The 20,189-nt window shown below is 31.6% G+C and overlaps 3 protein-coding genes across 3 annotated transcripts in view; 1 reads left to right on the top strand and 2 right to left on the bottom strand.

Annotated features, from left to right (window-relative positions):
* Window positions 1–10,509, bottom strand: part of LOC125061076 (5'-3' exonuclease PLD3-like) — a 34,197-nt gene extending 23,688 nt beyond the window's left edge. Inside the window, exon 1 of the mRNA XM_047666209.1 lies at window positions 10,216–10,509. Within this exon, the coding sequence (XP_047522165.1) occupies window positions 10,216–10,479 (264 nt within the window). The 5' untranslated portion in view covers window positions 10,480–10,509. The remainder of the gene's footprint in view (window positions 1–10,215) is intronic.
* Window positions 10,510–12,355: 1,846 nt separating this feature from the next.
* On the bottom strand, window positions 12,356–13,349 carry LOC125058850 (THO complex subunit 7 homolog). Its single transcript, XM_047662999.1, has 3 exons — window positions 13,179–13,349; window positions 12,975–13,098; window positions 12,356–12,887 (listed from the first exon to the last, which is right to left on the bottom strand). Exons 1-3 carry the CDS (start codon window positions 13,186–13,188, stop codon window positions 12,416–12,418), a joined length of 606 nt encoding a protein of 201 aa, XP_047518955.1. The 5' UTR covers window positions 13,189–13,349; the 3' UTR covers window positions 12,356–12,415.
* A 141-nt stretch (window positions 13,350–13,490) lies between these two features.
* Window positions 13,491–16,079, top strand: LOC125058840 (solute carrier family 35 member F1-like). Its single transcript, XM_047662990.1, has 6 exons — window positions 13,491–13,687; window positions 13,774–13,965; window positions 14,149–14,396; window positions 14,599–14,966; window positions 15,151–15,296; window positions 15,835–16,079. Exons 3-6 carry the CDS (start codon window positions 14,345–14,347, stop codon window positions 15,983–15,985), a joined length of 717 nt encoding a protein of 238 aa, XP_047518946.1. The 5' UTR covers window positions 13,491–13,687; window positions 13,774–13,965; window positions 14,149–14,344; the 3' UTR covers window positions 15,986–16,079.
* Window positions 16,080–20,189: the final 4,110 nt, after the last annotated feature.

Raw genomic sequence — 20,189 nt, 5'->3', positions numbered from 1 at the left:
ATGATCATAATTAAACACAGTAATTGCAAAGCATCTTTTGAATCAAACTTGAAGCCAGTTCAGTTTAATCAAAAGGATTTTTCACTATATTTACAAAATCAGTAAGACGTCATTAATAATAATGTCTTGAAGATATAGTAAAATAAGTTTTTCAACCACTGAAGGAAAAGTTCATTCCCCCGGCAGCCGCAAAGAACATCAATGTAAATGTTTTTAAAACCTTACTTGAACCCGAAGCTGTTAGTCTCAAGTCAATATTGTCTTTTGATGTTCTCTTTTATTTTCATAAAACGCAATTTGCAAATGCTTTATACCACTTAATAGTCTGCTTCTGACTCTATTTTTATATATGGTATATTATAGAATACAGGCGGTAGATATATGAAATCCAAAATACTTATTAAATAACTTATTAATTAACCTGAAGGTAGCTGGTTCCTACCTATTAATTAAATCAGTGGCACTACAACCTCTTTAGGTTTTGGCCTCAGATTTCTGAATCTGTTTCATGATCATTTTTAAATCTAATAGGCAAGTAGGTGATCAGCCTGACACACGTCGACTTTTTAGGTCTAAGACATGTCGATTTCCTCACGATGTGTTCACCGTTCGAGCAAATGTTAAATGCGCACATAGAAAGAAAGTCCATTGGTGCACAGCCGGGGATCGAACCTACGACCTCAGGTATGAGAGTCGCACGCTGAAGCCACTAGGCCAACACTGCCCTGCCTACCTATTGACTGATACAATATTGAATAAAATCTTTATGCTTTGTAAAATTATCTTATGGTAATAAAGCCGTTAAATTTTACAATTTAATTTTAACACAATCTTGCTTATAGTGGATGACTGTTTTGCAGTAACTTTAAAGAGAGCAAGCCTGATGTTTTATTGTTACGACTGTATACGTATTATGTAATACAGAACGTACTTTTAAAAACCTTGTTACCAAAGGATATTTATTTCTATTTGCACCATTTAACACGTGTGTCACAGACATCTGATTAAATTAATTAATTATAAAATTCAAATCATCAAAACAACTACAGAAATCTGAGGTCAAGACTTCACTGGTTTTTTTTAAACCAATTGTAATAAATATTATATTGTAGTTTTAGCTCTTAACATATTTTACTTAATGTATCACATTGGCTAATGCAAATGCATACATTATTTATTCAAGAGCACTGGAATAACAAGTACTAGATAGAAAATATTTATAAATGAAATGCAAGTGCTCTATGAAAAGCTCTCTAGCTTGAAGCAGCCATTGTTATGGAAACTCGTTGAGCTGTCAATACCTCAACACTCAAGTGTAGTGTTAGTGAATATATTATACTTCTGCATTGAACTCTATAATTGAAATATGGATGAGACCGTTCAAAAACAATAATTTAAGTATGATTGTTTGATCTAATTAATAGAACATAATGATATAGTACGTGCAGTGCATTTTATGATTAATTGCCCGACCGAATGCCTTATTTATTTTCTTTTCTAAATTCTAAAACAATATGTTTGCTTTAAAAATACAAGAAAATATGACGTTAGGAATTTTACACGCATACTTCAATTTTATTAGAACATAGAAATTAACAACAAACAAAGAAAAACAGCACATAAAAGCAAAGAAGTAAAACTAAATAGAAACTTTTTTTTAAATAATTTTTTTTTAATGTAATAGGCGGCAAACGGGCAGGAGGCTCATCTGATGTTAAGTGATACCGCCGCCCATGGAAACTCACATTTCCAGAAGGCTCGCAAGTGCGTTGCCGGCCTTTCATGAATTATAGTTATATAGATTTGTCTAAATCTATAAACATTTTTTTATAGCGAATATGTTGTGAATATGTATGATTGTTACCACTAATAAATCACATTTATTTTCGTTTCGGTACAGTGTATTTCTATTGCATTTTAGTTCAGTTGGAGGAGGCCAACGTCCAGAATAGGATGAAAAGTAATCGCTAATCATAATGATATAATAATTTAGCAAAATTACGTTTAATATTATACAAGTTTTGATGACGTTGTGAAATCATAAGTCGCATCAAGTCGTTAAAGGTCGCGGTAATCGTAAAATCGCGTGAGCTTTCGCCATTCTATGAAATATCTTAACATTAAACATTGTTTATGGGATACGCAATAATTTCGCATGTTTCGTAATTTTACGCGATTTGTTACGATTTTTTAATTATAACACAAGGGATCAAAATTAATCTAATTTTTTTCTATAGTGGCTTAGCGTAAGTTTTTTTGACATATTTTGTACTAGTCACATTTAAACTTCAGTTCACTTACTTTGGATTCTCTTTGGACATTCGTGATAAGTACTGAATCCCTCATATCGTATGTAAAACGAATAAAGACCCCAATTGTAAGTACCAAAGACCAATGATGTGGTGGGAACCTTCCAATCATCAAGATAATAACACAATTATTTAATTTAATAATATTATGGCAGTTCTTAGATTTTTAATATTATTATTTTATGTGATTTGGACTTTGTTAAACATAATTAAGTGAAACCCAGTGTTTGAACGTACGACCTCAGACATGAGGTGACAATGATGAGAGAGATGAACCCGCGCTTATTTATAAACACTTAAATTTAATTGCACTCCTTACTAAATAACTCTTTCAATCTAATCTTGCTTTGCTGTTATGAAAAAAAACAAGTGAAAACTTTATATGAAACGATGCAATGAGACTGATATAATATTTTCATGAATAGAAATACAATACCAAATAGTACGATACAAAAAAACATACCAAAAGTTGTAGGAAAAATATTTCAATGTTGCTTTGATATCTCTTGGTAATGTGTTTGCAGTGTAAAAGATACACACTATTGTTAGTCCGCAGTGTCTTGTTGATACATTAGTACACGCCGGAAGCTTTTTGCAAAGTGCTTTTAGGTTCAACTTTCCGTTCTTACGTTTTACATTTATGTTACGGCTATTGTTATAGACTCATGAAAGTTGAATTTCTATATTCATAAAAAATATATCAGTCTAATTGAGTTGTCTTAACTAAACTGATCTGTCTCTTTTCATCACAGCGACAACACTATCAGACAGAAAGAGATGAACAGGACAGGACAGGACATTAAAATGTGATGTGAAAATAATTCTCAATATAAAATGTAAATTTAGAATTAATTTAACTTCTTTTCTGACGTTCATAAGTGTACTTGTTTACCTATATGAATAAAGTTATTTTGAGTTTGAGTTAATAACTTGGCTTACAACTAACTAACATAAAATATGTTAGCCATATAGCCAAGTTTTATGCGTTCATTCTGGAACTTCTGAATTTGATTTTGGACGAAACAGTTAAGAAAGTTTTAAGGCTAAATATACAGGGGTTAAGCTAAACATACATGCTTGTAAACCTATTTGTTTCTTATCAAAAGAGATATTATGAAAAAGATACAGGATGTAATTTTTTTCGAATTTTAATAAGAATTTGTAAAAAAGAGTCATAAAGAGTTATAACTCTTCAGGGGTTGAGCTTAGAGACCTCCCGAAGAACAATTTTTTGCAGCTAATGACCTCATCTATCCTCTATTTGCGTATGATCCACGACTTTTTGGCCACCCTGTATATACGTAATAAATGTTATTTTGACAGGAACTTTTCTTAAATTATTGCGTGGTTTCTTATATTATAAAGTTGACAAGTTTGGGCGTATTTCCCTCTTTTTATCTTTATACGGCCGAATTACCGTGTGTGAAACCGCAGTGGTCCAACTAGAAATAGAGGTACCGCTTATTCTAAAGTGGGTATTTATCGTTTAGCATTCGATTCTATCAACATATCAATCTACGATTCAATCGCTTTGTCAACATCAGCCGCGGCCGACAATCCGCAGGTGACATCGCGTGAGGTGGTGCTATCGGACGTGAAACATGCCAGTAGGGCGACCATTCTTGAGAAATATGATTATAAATAAACATGATAAGATCAGTACGTAGAGACTTTATTTTGATAAATTTCCTTTCTCGTGAAATATATCTAAGATACCGGAGAATCGATTGAATTTGAAGAGAAAGCGCTTCAATATTTTCGCAGTATTTAAACTAAAATAACCAATAATTTAATAGTAATGTATGCCTTCCTTATTAAAACGTAGGGACTGTATGCAGTAATACATAAAAGTACTGAAAATATTCTGAGTATGAACTACATATTGAAATACGGCAAAAAATATATTATAAAACTTACAAATATAGTCAGCGCTATCCTTTGGTTAGCCATAGTTCCCTCTATGACCCCATAAATTGCGTAGCGCTCATAAAGAGCTACCTGATGAATAGGCTATACATTATTATATACAGCACCTCTACAATCGTTAATAGGCCTTCGATTTTTCTCTACTAAAATTATCAGTGACTGTCTCATATCCTTTTAGACATGCAAGTGCACGTGCATGTGCCTGACAAACGGGTGTTAATTATACACGTAGAAAATTATCCATTTGGCTATACTGATCCCATCCTGAGGCCTAATTAAATATATCGGATATTACGTTAACGAAATATACATTAGTAGGTATCATGGTATTTACAATAATTATTATTCAGATCTGAAATATTCAGATCAATGTTTGGCAATCCTACATAGCGACAAGTACGGTACGCTAATGACATACAATGTACGAACACTAAAATACTATGAAAATACATAGATAATGAAAAAGATAAACAAATGATAGGTTATACCAGTAAATCGATTGGGTTTCTAATTATTTTGAGTCATGTTTGAACTTGAAATATAATTGTATAGATTATTTGATACCACTCAATTTTTTTAAATAACTTCGAAAAATTTACGAGCACTTATAATATAAAGCATCAATACTTCATAAGAAGCGATTAAAGAGTTAACTTTTTAACCCGGTTAAACAATTTTTCTTTAAATGTGTAAAGGTTATGTCAATAAAAGATAATACTACGAAGCGATTACATACAAACTCTGAATTTATGAAAATTTATCTGCTTGGTACTCACCATTTACTGACGAATATTACTTTAGTATGCCATATGTTTAGTCCGGAAATGTATAAGTTCCATCGACGATTTCATATGCACACAATGTGTTCAAGATTACTTTTACTTGGAATTCGTAATTCTTTCAGTTTTCTACGCCTTCAAATGTTACTGTTTTGCTGCCATTTTCCTCAAAAAAGACTGGCCTACTGACTATGTTTTTTAATGGATAAAGAAAAAGATTTTATAATTGAATTATTTATTTTCATAATTTTTTCACAATCGCTTAAATAAAGCATTGGGCGCTAGAAAAATCTAAACTGATAAACTTAATTAAATCATCTCGTTCAAACATATACAATATAGTAGCCATTACGTTAAACTATTCCGACACACAACAGTTGAATAAACCATTTAAATGCTAAATATAACTACAAAGTAACACAATGCAATTCAGAAAGCTATTGAAATTTTAAACGAGATTGAATAAGCAATATATCATAAGCGCTTAAAGATTGTATGATTCTGAAGTGTTTGATGGATATCCGAAGGTTGCAATAACGCTCGTTATTAGAAATCGTAAAAATGTTTATTGCACATGGTCAGGGACATTCACGGGACATTAAATTGATCTTAAGAACAGTACTAACTTATATGAATTTATTAATGTGTTACAAATATATGAAAAAGTAATAAATATGGTGCCCAATAAAACAAACAACGTGCCCATGTACCACCTTAGCCAAACGACATAAACGCGCGAAACACATTGTACTTTATGAAGAATCATACCATTGCATGACAGGACGCATTTTCTGTAGTATATAATTATTTTACCCATAAGCTAATCTTAGAAATCTACCTAGTGGCTACGAAGATTGATGGCCAGCATTAATTCAACGCTACGCAACTTTGACACGCTACGAAATGCTACGACTTTTCTAATTCTATACTTTACAACAATAAGACGATTTTTATTTGTTAATCTAAAAAATAAAGCTTAAAAAATGTGTTTCTAAGCGTGGGTTTGTGTAATTTAAAAGTTAATCTCGGAGTACCGTGTACATATATTCTATGAAGGAGATTCAATTAGACTTGTTTCTTCTGCGTTCATTAGTTTAGAAAATAGATGATATAAGCATATAAAATTGCATTTTAATAATATGAATAATCGTCGTAATTTTCATATGTAATACCACAAGAGTATACGACTATAGTCGTCATGACGACTATATTAATTGTTTGCAACGAACCTATCGGGAAATACCCGATAATTTTGAAGCTCGAGTGGTATTCGGGGGATTATTTTTCCGACCCAAATGTCGGCCAATAGAATTGCACCATGAGACGAAATGTACAGTTAACAAATAAGAATTTCATAATGAATAAAACAACTACTTAATACTTTTCTTGAAGCAACGACCAGAGAAAATTTTCACAAAAAATTGTCAGTATAATACCATGTAGGTTGTACCACGTGACGTCGAATTGGTGCAATTCTATTGGCCGACATTTGGGTCGGAAAAATTATCATATAAAAAAATACATCGTAGACTTTCACTTGTTGTCTACAATGTAATTTTGTTGAAAATTTGTTTGACGTCGTGAGTGAAACAAATTTCGTGGAATATAATATAAAATAAAATAATGTCTACTCTATGTTTCCATCATACTATTGTTAATATTTTTTGATTCATGTACATAATAATAAATAATTATTCATGAAACAATTCGTATAACGTCTATTTCTATTAAAATATATATTTTAATAGAAATTAAATTATTTTTAGCTAACTGATTTTTAACATTTTATAATGACAATTTAACCTAATAGTAACAATATTTTAATTAACTTAACATACACAAGATTCATATTAATTCAAACATCTAAGAGCATCTATATAATATATGCTTTTACTAATTAAAGTTTATAGAATTATAATTGAAAAAAAGTGTGTGCGTACAAAGTACACATGTTAGAAGTGAAACTTCTTTGGCAAACTAATTTTTAAGTCTTGTTCATATTTATACAAATCTAAAACTTTAGATTTCCGAGACTTAGAGGGGGGGAAAAGGAAGATATGTTAGGAATTTAATGAATTTAATTGTCATTAAAATATTAAAAGTGTCGAAAATTAATACAAATTTTGAACAATTTCTTCTAGAACTAAAGAAAAATTCGCTTTACGAGCCCTGAAAATGCGGTAAAGCGTACGAAAATACCATAGAAGAGAACCCTAATGAAGAATGGGTCCACTAGTTTTCTCAGTGGTTCCATGGATTGCAAAAAGATTACTTCGAAAAGCAATAAAAGTATTGGCAACTTCAGCAACATAAAGCCGTTTTTCATGTTCTAAAAAATTTGTCAGTGTTACCTATGTAGGAAACATGTGCATGACACAAGTCTAAATCATGCCAGTTTCCTTTTCATGACACAGAACTGTTATTAAATTAAAGAAATATCATTCTTATTTAATTTTAGAATTTACAAAATATTTAGTAACGAAAGATTAATTACGCTTTCAAAGAAAATTGGCTTGATACCAAGACAATCGGATACTACCTCGAATTAACAATGGTTATTTACCCAACAATTATTTATTTATAAGTGTTGCTAGTTCGAAGCGCTCCACTTTAATCACACTAAAAGAAACACGTGGCGTTGCGTACGTGATTAATTAATATGCAAATATCAGCCTCCTCCGTGGCTCATGTATGAAATACTTGGTTAATCAACGCGTGTTAGTTGGAAGGTTTTGGTTTTCGGAACCATATATTTTCGGTTTACAAACATTACATACTTGTTAAGAAAGAGGTACTACTATAACTATATTTAAAAAATCTCCCATGTGTAATTGGAGCCTACGAGACCTCTTAACCATGTTTTTGGTTGGTTGAGAGCATAGATTTATAGATTCGACCTCACAATAAATCCCGGGTATGTATGTAGATAGTTTTGTGATATGTACTATGAAAGCTTTGTTTTTTGAATAATTTAAAGTCATTAAAACTATTAAATAATTCTCATATTACTTATTGTTATTATATAACTTTCTGTAAAAACGTATGGATAAAAACACAGCTTTTAGATGAATAACTCTTAGTAACTACGTAGTAGACCATGTTAATATAGCATTATATCTTAAAATGGTTATGATATAATATGAAAAGTATATATATATATGTTTAACACGTAATTTACGCTCTGCTTTTTATAAAATCCTCCTCTCAAGAAGCTACCGTCATTTAAAAGATTCTAACAAAGTAACACTATTCCAACAAACAATTATTCAATTATAAACTTTCAGTTGAAACTTTGAAGAAAATTGCAGGAACCGATTACATCATTATAAACGGCATGCAAGCATGCTACGAGGAACTGTAGGCATGCTACGGGGCTACAGTGCTACGGTCGCGTAGATATGCGATACGATTGTGAAAGTAGGGCACGACATTAAAATATTACTGCCTCAGGCAATACTTAGCTAAATATTCTATCTTTCAATGGAAATTTAACAGCCAACTTTTGCAAACGGCCAAACTTACCTATATCTTTTATTTTGGAACTTTGTTCGTTTTGCTTTTAAATATATATACAAGGTCGCAGAAAGCTGATTAAATAGCTCAAATTTACACTATATTACAACATGTATATCCTTATCAAATCAAAAAATCTATATCCTTAACTATTAAATTTTTTTTTTATAGAACGGGGGGCAAACTGGCAGGAGGCTCACCTGATGTTAAGTGATACCGCCGCCCATGGACCCTCTCAATACCAGAGGGCTCGCCAGTGCGTTGCCGGCCTTGTAAATTTAAATAGGAATTTATAATAATTTTATTTACTTGAGTATGTTTTTATACAAACGTGTTAACCAAAAACGATTTATTTAACCATTCTGTACTCTATTTAGACTCTTCTTTGAATAGCTATCTGAGATTTGCTATCATGCTTACGATAGCCTTCGACCACAATTTACAATCGTGAAATTCGCGGTCTGTCCGAAAAACAAACCGAAAAGTAATAGTGAATAATTGGAACAAGGTCACAAGTCGGGGCGAAGCTAATGCAGCGGTCGGTTCTTTATAAAATCGATATATACTAACCAACACGCAATGAAAGACTTAAAACTAATATATAAAATAAAAGGAGCATTCACCTCAAATCGAATCAGCTTGCAAGTATTTTTGCTAACTACACAAGTATGAAGGCATAGAAGGAATGTATGAACGATGGTTCGTTTAAAAACTTAAAAATATCGTCGACTTCCGATAAATACAGTGCACATGTCTCACGCGCGTATGCATCTTTAACACTGAAGACATTTATTGGTTGTGAGGTTTAATAGTGTAGGCAATGATTTTGTATTTTCAATGGCAATTCGAAGCGGCTTTGTGTAAAATTCTAAAAAGCTCTATTGTCTAAAATTACTAGAAATAACTAAGGTCTACCTTGAAAATTTTACCCGCGACTGTGTCATGCTGCAGCATTACCATTCGTTTATTTTTAATAATTCTAGTTGGACTTTTTTAAATCAGCGATATCGTATACCCTTAACCTTATGAAACAATATTACTTAGAAGTAGGTATAATTAGACAATTGTACTGTAGTGTTAATAGATAAAGATTAGAAAAAAAATAGACAAAATAATTGGATAAGTTTTACAAACTAACTTTTTTTATTTGTTTCTTAGCGGCAAACTCATCATTGAACGCGTTCTCCATGCAAGCTTTGTTTCATACTATGCTATATTTCGTCGGGTCCGGAAGTTATCGTCCTTATTATTATATATTACGAAAAATATTTACGCTAAGAAAGATATATATACTAGATATACAGTTACTTTACATAGATTGTTTTAAATCGCTAATTGTGAAAAATTTAAGAATTCTTAAAATATTAAATTTAAGAATCAATAAATATTTTAAAAAATTAAAATATATTTATATTCGACGACCTCAGTTTGTATTTGATATATTAAAAAAATAATTGACAATACTATATTAAAACCATATAAACATAATGACAATTTCCTAACAGAAATTTCCAATTTCTTAATATTTTTGCAAAATTTACCTATTTGTCTGAAGATTTTTCCTAGGTCTTGAAACTTTTATTTATTTAAGCCTTACTATTTTGAGTTAAAATTTATCATTATAAGCTAAAGCGAGAGGTGCTTTTTAGGTGACTTTCAATTTATAACATTTATATAAAATCACTTACCGACAATCCAGGATTGCAGCCCGCAGTTATGGAGTTCTTTCTAAACTTCGGAACACAAATTTGCATCGAACTTTTCCCCTTAGGAGGCCCCGCACAACCGTACTCATCACTCCTATCGTTTCTTGTTAAATTTATATTGTTCGTGTTATTTACTTTCACCAATATATTACACGTCTGCGAAGCTATTTGAAATAAACCTTCCTCTAAATTTCTTTTGTTTTGATATTGTCGGTTGAAGTGTAAATAGTCCCACCACGATGGCATTTCAAATGCCGCGGCTAAAAGTTGTCTATGACTTATGTAGCGCGTGTAGCTTCAAAGGACCGCGTAGCCGCTTTGACGGTTCACCAGTCAACTGTATTATCGAGGACCTGCGCCGTAAACTTATACCAACTCCAACATCGTACTTTATTTATAACTATTTTAAGGTAAATATATTTGTTGACTGTTGCATTGTATTCCCAAGAGCTGAGAGCAGCGTGACATGTTAAAATTTCTAGGTTAGATATTTTTTGTTATAATAAACACTCTGAAATCTGAATACTTAATTTTCCTTTAATCCGTCCATAGCTGAGAGCAATTAAAATATCGTTCTAATTTATACATTTGAGATTACTAGTTTACGATTGAAACGCGTATGTTAGGAAGTACTACATCAAGTTTGTCCATACATACTTGTTTAGAGTACCTAATAATAAATTGTTGCAATATATATATAAAACTGTAGGTTCTATTTAGTGAACTCGTCAAACAAATGATAAAAGATTTTAGAACCACACCAAAACTATTTTATAACTCATGAAAAATGTTAATTTTCTCTAAACTGACATACCTTTCTTATTATGAAATATAAGAACCCATACCTAGTATATATATATATACAAGGTAGTTTAGGAGACCATAGCGGACAAACAACGTGACACGTAATTTATATGTATTAAGATAGCTCAACAGCTTCAGGATAAAAGGTAACACAAAATATTGTCTTAATCGACAATATTTTATATTATTTATGTAGACAATATACATATTTTTGTGATACGAGTGTTAACCTTTTTCAGTCTGCTACACGAAAATATTTAAACAAATGTTTAGAATTTCTCATCTAATTACAATTTCTCTGATTAATGTATCTTTCTCTAATTTATTTTTAAACATAAGAACATAACATGAATAATTGTACAGATGACAATCGGTTTGGTATTTTATTTATTCAAATTCCTAAAACACGTACCTATACATATTTGGGGTTCGACCTTCAAGCATACGAGTTTACCTTGCATACATAAAATGCTCTCATATTTGTGCCTTAGTCCACGGAGAATAAGCATTAATGCCGTGACACGCGATAAAACTTTACTTTTACGACTTCTATCGCTGTAATGAGCCGTTTCGGGCTTAATGACTCGACGGTTTTCTAATTCCTATAATCATAAATGTATTTTTTAAATGTTTATCTTATTTTCATTATAACTGTTCACCATTTAAAGCCTTTTTGAAGTTATACTTCTTTAGACACGTTATGAAAAATTTATGAGAGTGAAATTTTACGATGCGCGCGCACCGTGACACAAAATTAACAGAATGAAGTTGCCCACGAATCGAATAATAATAGAATTTATGTTTCACTTAATGTAAGAGAATAATAATAAATATTTATTGATTTAATTTTTCAAATGTAAACTGAACTTTATTGACTATAATGACTCCTTTTCCAGTTTTTGATTATTTAATTGTAATTAATTATTTGCATGCAATCAAAAACTATTTTTAATAATGCCAAAGAAGTATACTTATTACTTATAGTATACTTCTTACGCGCGTACATAAGTACACCCACCTTTTTTTTTACATAATATGCATGCTTAAAAATTATTACTATCGAAAATCACCTAAAAGTGCTTGTCTGATTTTATAATTTCAAGTTTAAATATTTTTTTTGAAATTCATCATATTTGTAAATTTGAGATATACATATATTGTTCTCAAGATATATTTTAACAGTGTAGGACTGCTAACAAAAAAGTCATGTTTGTAATAGATCTTAATTTATATTCTTGGCTGCTTTTATGATTTGCAAGATTATTGGCATTGTATGGAAAACTAAAATATTTTAATAGATAAATAAATACTACAAAAATACAAAACTCACACTTTATTCAATTATCAATTTCAATTTTTTTATATAACTCAATATAAATTACGATTCAATTGTATCTTTCATTTCCACATCCTCTATAGCAGTATCTGTATCCTCAGGTTCATCTAATAATGCCTGTAGCTGATGTATAGAAGTTACCAGAACATGAAATTGTTTTTTTCTTAGACCTAAACGACTCTCTAGTTGTTGTTTAGTAGCTTCTAAACTACTTAATTCATTCTTTAATGTACTCAATTGATCTAAAGTTTCTTTCCTGTCTGGTTGTTCACTAATAACTTTGGCTAGTACATCATACTCTATTCGGTTTTTTCGGACTGTTTTGGCTTGGGCTAAATCTGCTTTGCTCTTTTCTATATTCTTTTTTGCTATTTCTATACCATCTTCAAGTATTTTAGATAAGTTTTCATAGCTTTCAAGTTCAGCTGCCATCATATCTGCACCAAGCTGAGATTTTGTGACCGCAAACTCACATTGAGCTAATTGTGCCAACATTCTGTCATGTGTAGACTTACTGAAAAGGATCAAAATTAAATCAATCAATGCAAAGAAAAACATTTGACAAATTTTACTGTAGGTAATTATTGACCACTAAATTTACCTTTCTTCCGCACTGTCGTCAGTTGCATTACACCATTTAATTAAAGTTTTTAACAAAACATTAAGTCTTCTATCGTCACCGGTACCATCTCCATCTATTAGCAGGCGTCGTCGTATTACATCTTCTACGAAAAGAAAATAGTAAACATTATTTAACAAACAAACACTGTACACATTATAAATTTGACTTTTTTATGTTACATACCATCTCCCATGGTAAGGACTCTGCCAATCTAAATAAGTAATAATTGTGTTTTGTCGGTTAACTAATGCCAGTTCTAAACAATTCAAAACAATTCTCAAAATAAATCAACTTAGTTTTAAGGTTAGTTTATGTCTAATAAAAAAACAAAAAACGCCTCAAAAATTAAAGATAATACTTAATTGTTAATACTGAAAATTATTGTCTTCAACAACCTTCTTCTTCTGTGGCCCATTTGTACAATAGTCAATAGTCAAGTTTAGTGTCAATTGTTAAGACTCAACTCATAGTAAAGTTAATCGCTAAAAAAATAAAAAATAACTTACGATTTACCAACCCTTACAATTTTGGTGTTTGTTTATATAAATATGGATAGTTATTTTATTTTTCCAATTTTGATTAATATTCAAAACAGTTTTAACACGAAATATTAAAAAGAGAAAAGGGATTGCCATGGAGAATTTAAGTTTCAGTGAGAAAGTGGAAGCGTACTTTTCGGAGTTAGGGCGATGGTATGAATTATTTATTTTCTAATTGACGAACAAAATAATTTATTTTATATGTTGATTACTGAATTAAATTTGTCATTTTCTTTTAGGAAAGTATGGCGTAGTATAGCACTTGGTCAAGTGCTGTCCCTACTCTTGAGTGGAAAATGTATTTTAACAACTCTTCTTCAGAGTGCTACCTGGCAGTTTCCAACTACAGCTCAGCTGGTTATCCCATATTTAGCGCTTTTCATTTTATTTACCCCAACCTTGATCTGTAATGGTGTTAATAAGTTATCAAAGTAAGTAATGTCCTTATTGAATTACCTTTAAAAATGATATAAATTATGTATAATAATTTTTTTTTCCTAATAAATTTTACATTTGTCAACATTTGAAAATATATTCATTTTTAATATAATTTTTAAACTTTAACTTAATCTGTATTAGATTTTTTTAAATTAAACAAATAAAACCTTTTACAGAAAATGGTGGATAGTTATACTGGCCTGTATCCTTGATGTGGAGGCTAGCTGGCTTTTGATTCTATCACAAAGATTTACATCTGTCTTGAGCTGACAGTTGCTAGCATGTAGTGGTGTTGGCGCTGCATTGGTTGGTGGAGCCTGGCGAGGACAAAGGCTTGGTGTTGTGCACGTAGCAGGTGCAACCTTAGGACTGATGGCCGTTGTATGTGTTGTATGGGCTGATGTAGAAGGTGCTCCTACTGATGGTAAATAAGTGTTTTGTCTATAACTAGAAATATATAATTTATGTGTTACTGTTTCACTTTGCAATATGGTTTAACTTAGTGCTCATATACAGGCAAATTGAGTATTTTGAAATATCATAATTATCTATTTTACAGAAAAGACCTATATTTGAAGCCTATATTTTACTCAAATGTGAATACTATAATTTAATAAAAATTTCAGGTAAAAATCAGTTAGTAGGAGATATGCTTTGCCTGGGAGGATCATTACTGTATGCATTGATGACAGTTTTGCAAGAAATTATGCTCCAAACCCAATCATGCTCAGAATATTTGGCCATTCTTGGTCTAATTGGGGGCACACATTCATGCCTACAGACATTCTTTCTAGATTTTAATGAATTGGTAACATTCTATTGGTATGAAGTGGGTACAATATTTCAACTGGGAAGCTACTGTTGCGTTCAGACTGTCTTTCAAATACTACAAAGTTTTATGTTGAGAGATGCAGGTGCCATTATGCTGCACTTATCATTTTTATCGTCTGATTATTTTACACTGATTGCAGGAATGTTCATATTTCAATTTAAGGTGACTATATACTATGACTTGAATAAATAATAATTTTTAAGTACTATATTTTCGTTTATTTTGTAGAGTGATCTAGATATATAATAAAATACTCTACATAAAGTAGAGTTATCCCTCTTTTTGTCTGCTGTTATTAACTATAAGATAATTTTTTAATTGTGGCAATACTTTATCGTGATTTCAGTTCCACTCATTATATTTCCTATCATACCTATTGGCTATGCTGGGAGTATTCCTCTTCAGCTCCCGCACGACGCGTCCTCCGCCGCCTCCTGCTCTCTTACCGCAACTAGTCAACGATTCTGTTCAGTCGCAGGATAATGTATCCATGTAAGTCTTTAATATTGAATGCAATAGACATTTGTTCAAGTGGACATAACATGTTTTTTTTTTAAATTCATAATTTTAAAAACCCGCTAGCTTCTTGAGACAAGATGGTGTCGTCATATGGCCAGTCCCTAATGTACCATGCTTGTAAACACGTAAACCAAATGCAAGGTTTTTACGTGTAAATCACTATTATTATCATTATCTATCACATAATATCTCATTCTTTTTTTTTCACAAATAAACTTACTAACTATATTTCGATCAAAAACGTTCGACAATATCCGAAATTAAACTGCAAGACACATAATTATTGTCGATTCGACTAATCGTTTTGTGTCACGTGACTGGCGTATGAAATTCTATATTTTTAATTATGGATGTTTTGATAAATCAATTATTATTTACATAATATTATTATTTTACTATATAACTCATTTTTAGCCATATTTTATATAGAGATTATTCCTAATGATATTATTATGTTACTTATACACAGAAACTCATTGTTTGGGACTCAAATTTGTTTTAAAAATTTCAGGGAGTATACTGTACCAACGCTTGATTGTATTCCACTTTCTGAAGGACTCGAACCCCCTATGAGCCGAGACACAACATTCACTTCCTTCCTTGGGGGCAATCAGAGCAGTATGCCAAATGGCACATTTAGCTTATCACAAAATAAGGATTAGTTTGCCTAAATATTCTATATTATATATTTAAATATTTTTTTAGCCAATTTGAAGCCTCTTAGATAATCTTGCTATTTATGTTAGCAATATATTTTATTTTAAAGATATATAACAAATACACATACAATAGTGCACTTTGAATGACAAATCAAAAAAATAATAATTTAAAGAAATGTTGAGGAATTGAAACAGAATTGCTATATTAAATTTATCAGATTTTATGGCTCCAAGTTATTTTTGTCAAGGTGATTTTTAATAAATTTTAAATAGTTTCTTCATAGATTTAGATATAGTTATTCGTTAGATGAATATAGCAGAATATACTCAGTATTTACCTTCTAGTCAATATATTTATTGCTTGGATACTCAATAGATTTAGTAGTGACGCTGTTGTTCTGATGAATAACCTCGATTTGTATAACCCTTGGTTTTCTAATGACAAAATGTTCTACGCATTTAAGGACACAGCAGCTTGACCCACTCTAGGCCCTTTACCCAGAGATATAAGTAGGCCCAATTCCTGGTTCTACTTGTATTTGGGTCCTTACAACCTTATCACCCAAAGGGTCCGCTTTTTCTGCATTATCATCCGGTGCCTTTTTTCATTGTTGTAATTTTCGATTATTACATAGGATTCATAGTTTCATTGATAGTTTTTGTAATACATATTAAATAATATTACTTTTCCTAAATCCTCATTTCAACTAATAAAAATAATTTTGACACTTGTCCAAGTTCACAGATAATAATTAACATTCAACTAAAACTCCGCAGTTTATTTTCTGTATACTAAATATTCATCAGAACAGCAGTTTTGACCAGACCTAACCCCCTAAGGTTTTTAACGTTAACTGCCATAATCGAATTTTACTCAAATATATGAAATTTTATTACGTAGATATTATTAGATGTAAGGTAATTTGTGAGAGAGAAAAAATAGATAAAATGTAATGTGTGGAATTAGAATATTTAGAGATCTTTTAAATTAAGTAGTTTAAAAAAAATTTCTAAAATGATGTCATTTTGGGAAAAAATGCATTTTTACGGGATCGATTCACGATTAGTTTCATCTTCCAGGCACACAGAACAAAAGGAGAATTTAATAATTTTTGAATTGATCTAAACAATCTCGTTCGAACCCACAAATTGTTCTTAATTATTTTTAATACCTCTGCATTTAAAATCCTAACTTTATGCACTTATTTTTCACAGACAAAGATAATTAAAAACACTGATTTATGTTCCTAATATATTTAAATGTTGTCCTATTAAAATTTTATTGCGAAGCATACTCAGTTATCGCTATTGTTAATATTTTAATTATAAAAAGTTTATAACATTCGGTTAAAACCAAAATCAGAGACGTGGTACAGTTATTATTCTGTGTGTATTTTCTATACACAACTTCAAAAGTATTTTCAAAGTAAACAGTGAATATTTTTAAAGGATGAGAATTTAAACTAAAGCCATACATACGTATAGTGTGTTTCTTTTGATTGTGTGTCTTTATACCAGCGCTGTCATTACCATCACAATCAAATGTCGTTTTGGCTTTGGTCGTCATCATTTTACTCATAAAAGCTTTTAAAATTATAGTATAAGATCCCGATATACAACGACCTTCACCGAGATGCTTATTTAATGAAACCTATTTTATATTTAATTTAATATGTCAATAAATATAATCCATATGGGTTGCCTAGCAAATTTCAGTCCAGAGTATGTTTTATTAATATTATAATTTGCATGTAGTAAATTTTTTTAATTTTTTTCAATCAATATATTTAATCAGGGTAGAATTATATATGTGTCGTATAGAAACAAAATCCGCCAGATCCAGTTTTGGGGAAAAATAAGCTTTTGTAGTCTATGGATTCAGTATCTTGAGCTCTATGGTCCAATAATATATATAATCTTTCAAACCCAGTTAAATCCTAGTTAATTCACGTACTTTTTTTGCGTTTCATTTCAAAACACGCCAGATCTTTGACAAGACAACATCAAAAGCCGCTAGATCCACCTCAGCCAATCAGAGAAAAGCATTTTGACAGAAAACCGTCATGGCGTTACTAAATATAGTAATGGCCGCTCATGCATTTGCTTGTGATTTCGTGCCGGCTATATCGTGAATTTTCATCAAAAAAATGTCCGATTTACTAAAAAAAATAGAATCAGTTCTTCCGGAACATGCAAGGAAGCGAGGGGTCAACAAAAGTAACTGGAAAAGTGAGAAAAAACGATGTGAGCGGTGAGTGAAACTTCCATAGGATTTGCTATACAGAGTGTTACAGGATGTGTACTTATTATGGTTCCAAAGATAGTATTTTAAGACAGGCAGAATCAAAGTAATAGAGTCCCATTTGGCACCCTTCGTGTATGGAACCCTAAAAACGGATTCGTGTCTAATTTATGTATTGTTTATTTTCAGATATTCTGCGAAAAAACTGCCATCTTTCCCAAAATGTAAGCACAAAACGAATTCTACTTTTAAATGCCTTACACTAAAAACGCAAGATGTTGCTCGGTTTCACCAGAATTTCTACAAATTGAACAACAAAGTCAGCCAAGACAACTTTATACTAAAACATTGCCGTCTCTCCAAATGCCACAGAAAAAGGCTCAAAGATCAGTCTAGAGGACCAAAGAATTTAAGTGCAGAATACTATGTCACAATTAAAAATCCTCACAAACAGGTCAGGGTATGCAAAAGTGCTTTTATTAAAATATTACAAGTGGGGAAAGATAGTTACAGGCATTCTACAGAGATCTTATAAAGATGGAGGCAGTGTTGCTAAAGAGAATCGAGGTGGAAACCACAAAAAAGATCGATATGCGCAGAGGCAAAGAAGTGTAATGACATTTATTGAGTCCATAGAAGCAGCTGAACCTCATTACTGCAGGGCCAAATCGTCTGTAAGACTGTACTTGCCACCTGAATTAAATATTAAAAAGCTGTGGAAAATGTATGAAGAGCAAGTTGCAAGTACCCCCTATCTAAAGGTAAAACAGTCATTTTTCAGACAAATCTTTAACCGCAAGTACAATGTTGGTTTTGGTTCTCCCTTGAAAGATACTTGCTCCAGATGTTTTGAATTAAAACGGAAAATAGAAACTACTAACGGCCAAGAGAAACAGATTTACATAACCCAAAAAAGGTTACATAGCATGAAAGCCAAAGCCTTTTATGACTTGTTAAGAAAGGAAGAACATGATACCATATCACTGTCATTCGATTGCCAAAAAAACAGCGCGCTGCCTAAACTGCCCGACCAAGCGGCTTACTTTAGTAGGCAGTTCAATATGAGCAATTTTACAGTTGTTATTGGTAGTTCTAAATCTGCTTTAGATAACGTACAAACTTATTACTGGTGTGAGAATGAGCATGCAAAATCTTCATCTGAAATCGCAAGTGCAGTATTCGACACATTGATCAGCTTGGATATCCCAAGCGATAAAACAAGAGTAAGACTGTTTGCTGACGGTTGCGGCGGTCAGAATAAGAATACAATTTTAGTGGGCATGTGCATGAAATGGTTGTATTCAAACGCACCACCACACGTAAAAAAACTTGAAATTATATTCCCCATGGTTGGACATTCGTTCTTACCGCCCGACAGGGTATTCGCGAAAATTGAAAAGGAAGTAAAGAAGATGTCAGTCATATGCGACCCACAAATGTATGTAAATTTATTTACAAAACACGCAACTATTGTGAAACATTTGGGTGTGGATGTTGAAGTGTATGACTGGAAGAACGAAGTGACTAATGTATGTAAACCTCCTGGCAGCTGGCATTTCAAATTTAATTCTTGCAAACGATTTATACTGCACAAAGGACGCCAGAATGTAAGCGTACAAGGAGAGGAAAACTACAGAAGCGAATGTACTCAGCCAAAATATGTGACTAAGAAAGGAAGACGTTGCGCGGAATTGGAACCTGTAATAAGACGAAAGGGGAATAAAATTAATATAAAAAAAATTGCTGATGTCTCGAACCTGTTATCGAAGCACTTTGGCGAAGACTGGAGAACTATTGAGAGTTTAGCTTACTATAGGGACATTGAACTTAATAATGACAATTCCGAAGAACGTGAAGATCTAGTATGCGTACCGCTTGAAGAAAGTGACAATTGTATTTGATACAATATTTGCGATATTAATTAAAGTTCAGATTTATAATTTTTGGTAGTTTTACTTTCTCTTA

This window comes from Pieris napi, chromosome 2 (assembly GCF_905475465.1).
Source record: "Pieris napi chromosome 2, ilPieNapi1.2, whole genome shotgun sequence".
NCBI classification, from domain to species: Eukaryota; Metazoa; Arthropoda; class Insecta; order Lepidoptera; family Pieridae; genus Pieris; species Pieris napi.
This window is presented reverse-complemented; position numbering and strand designations above follow the sequence as displayed.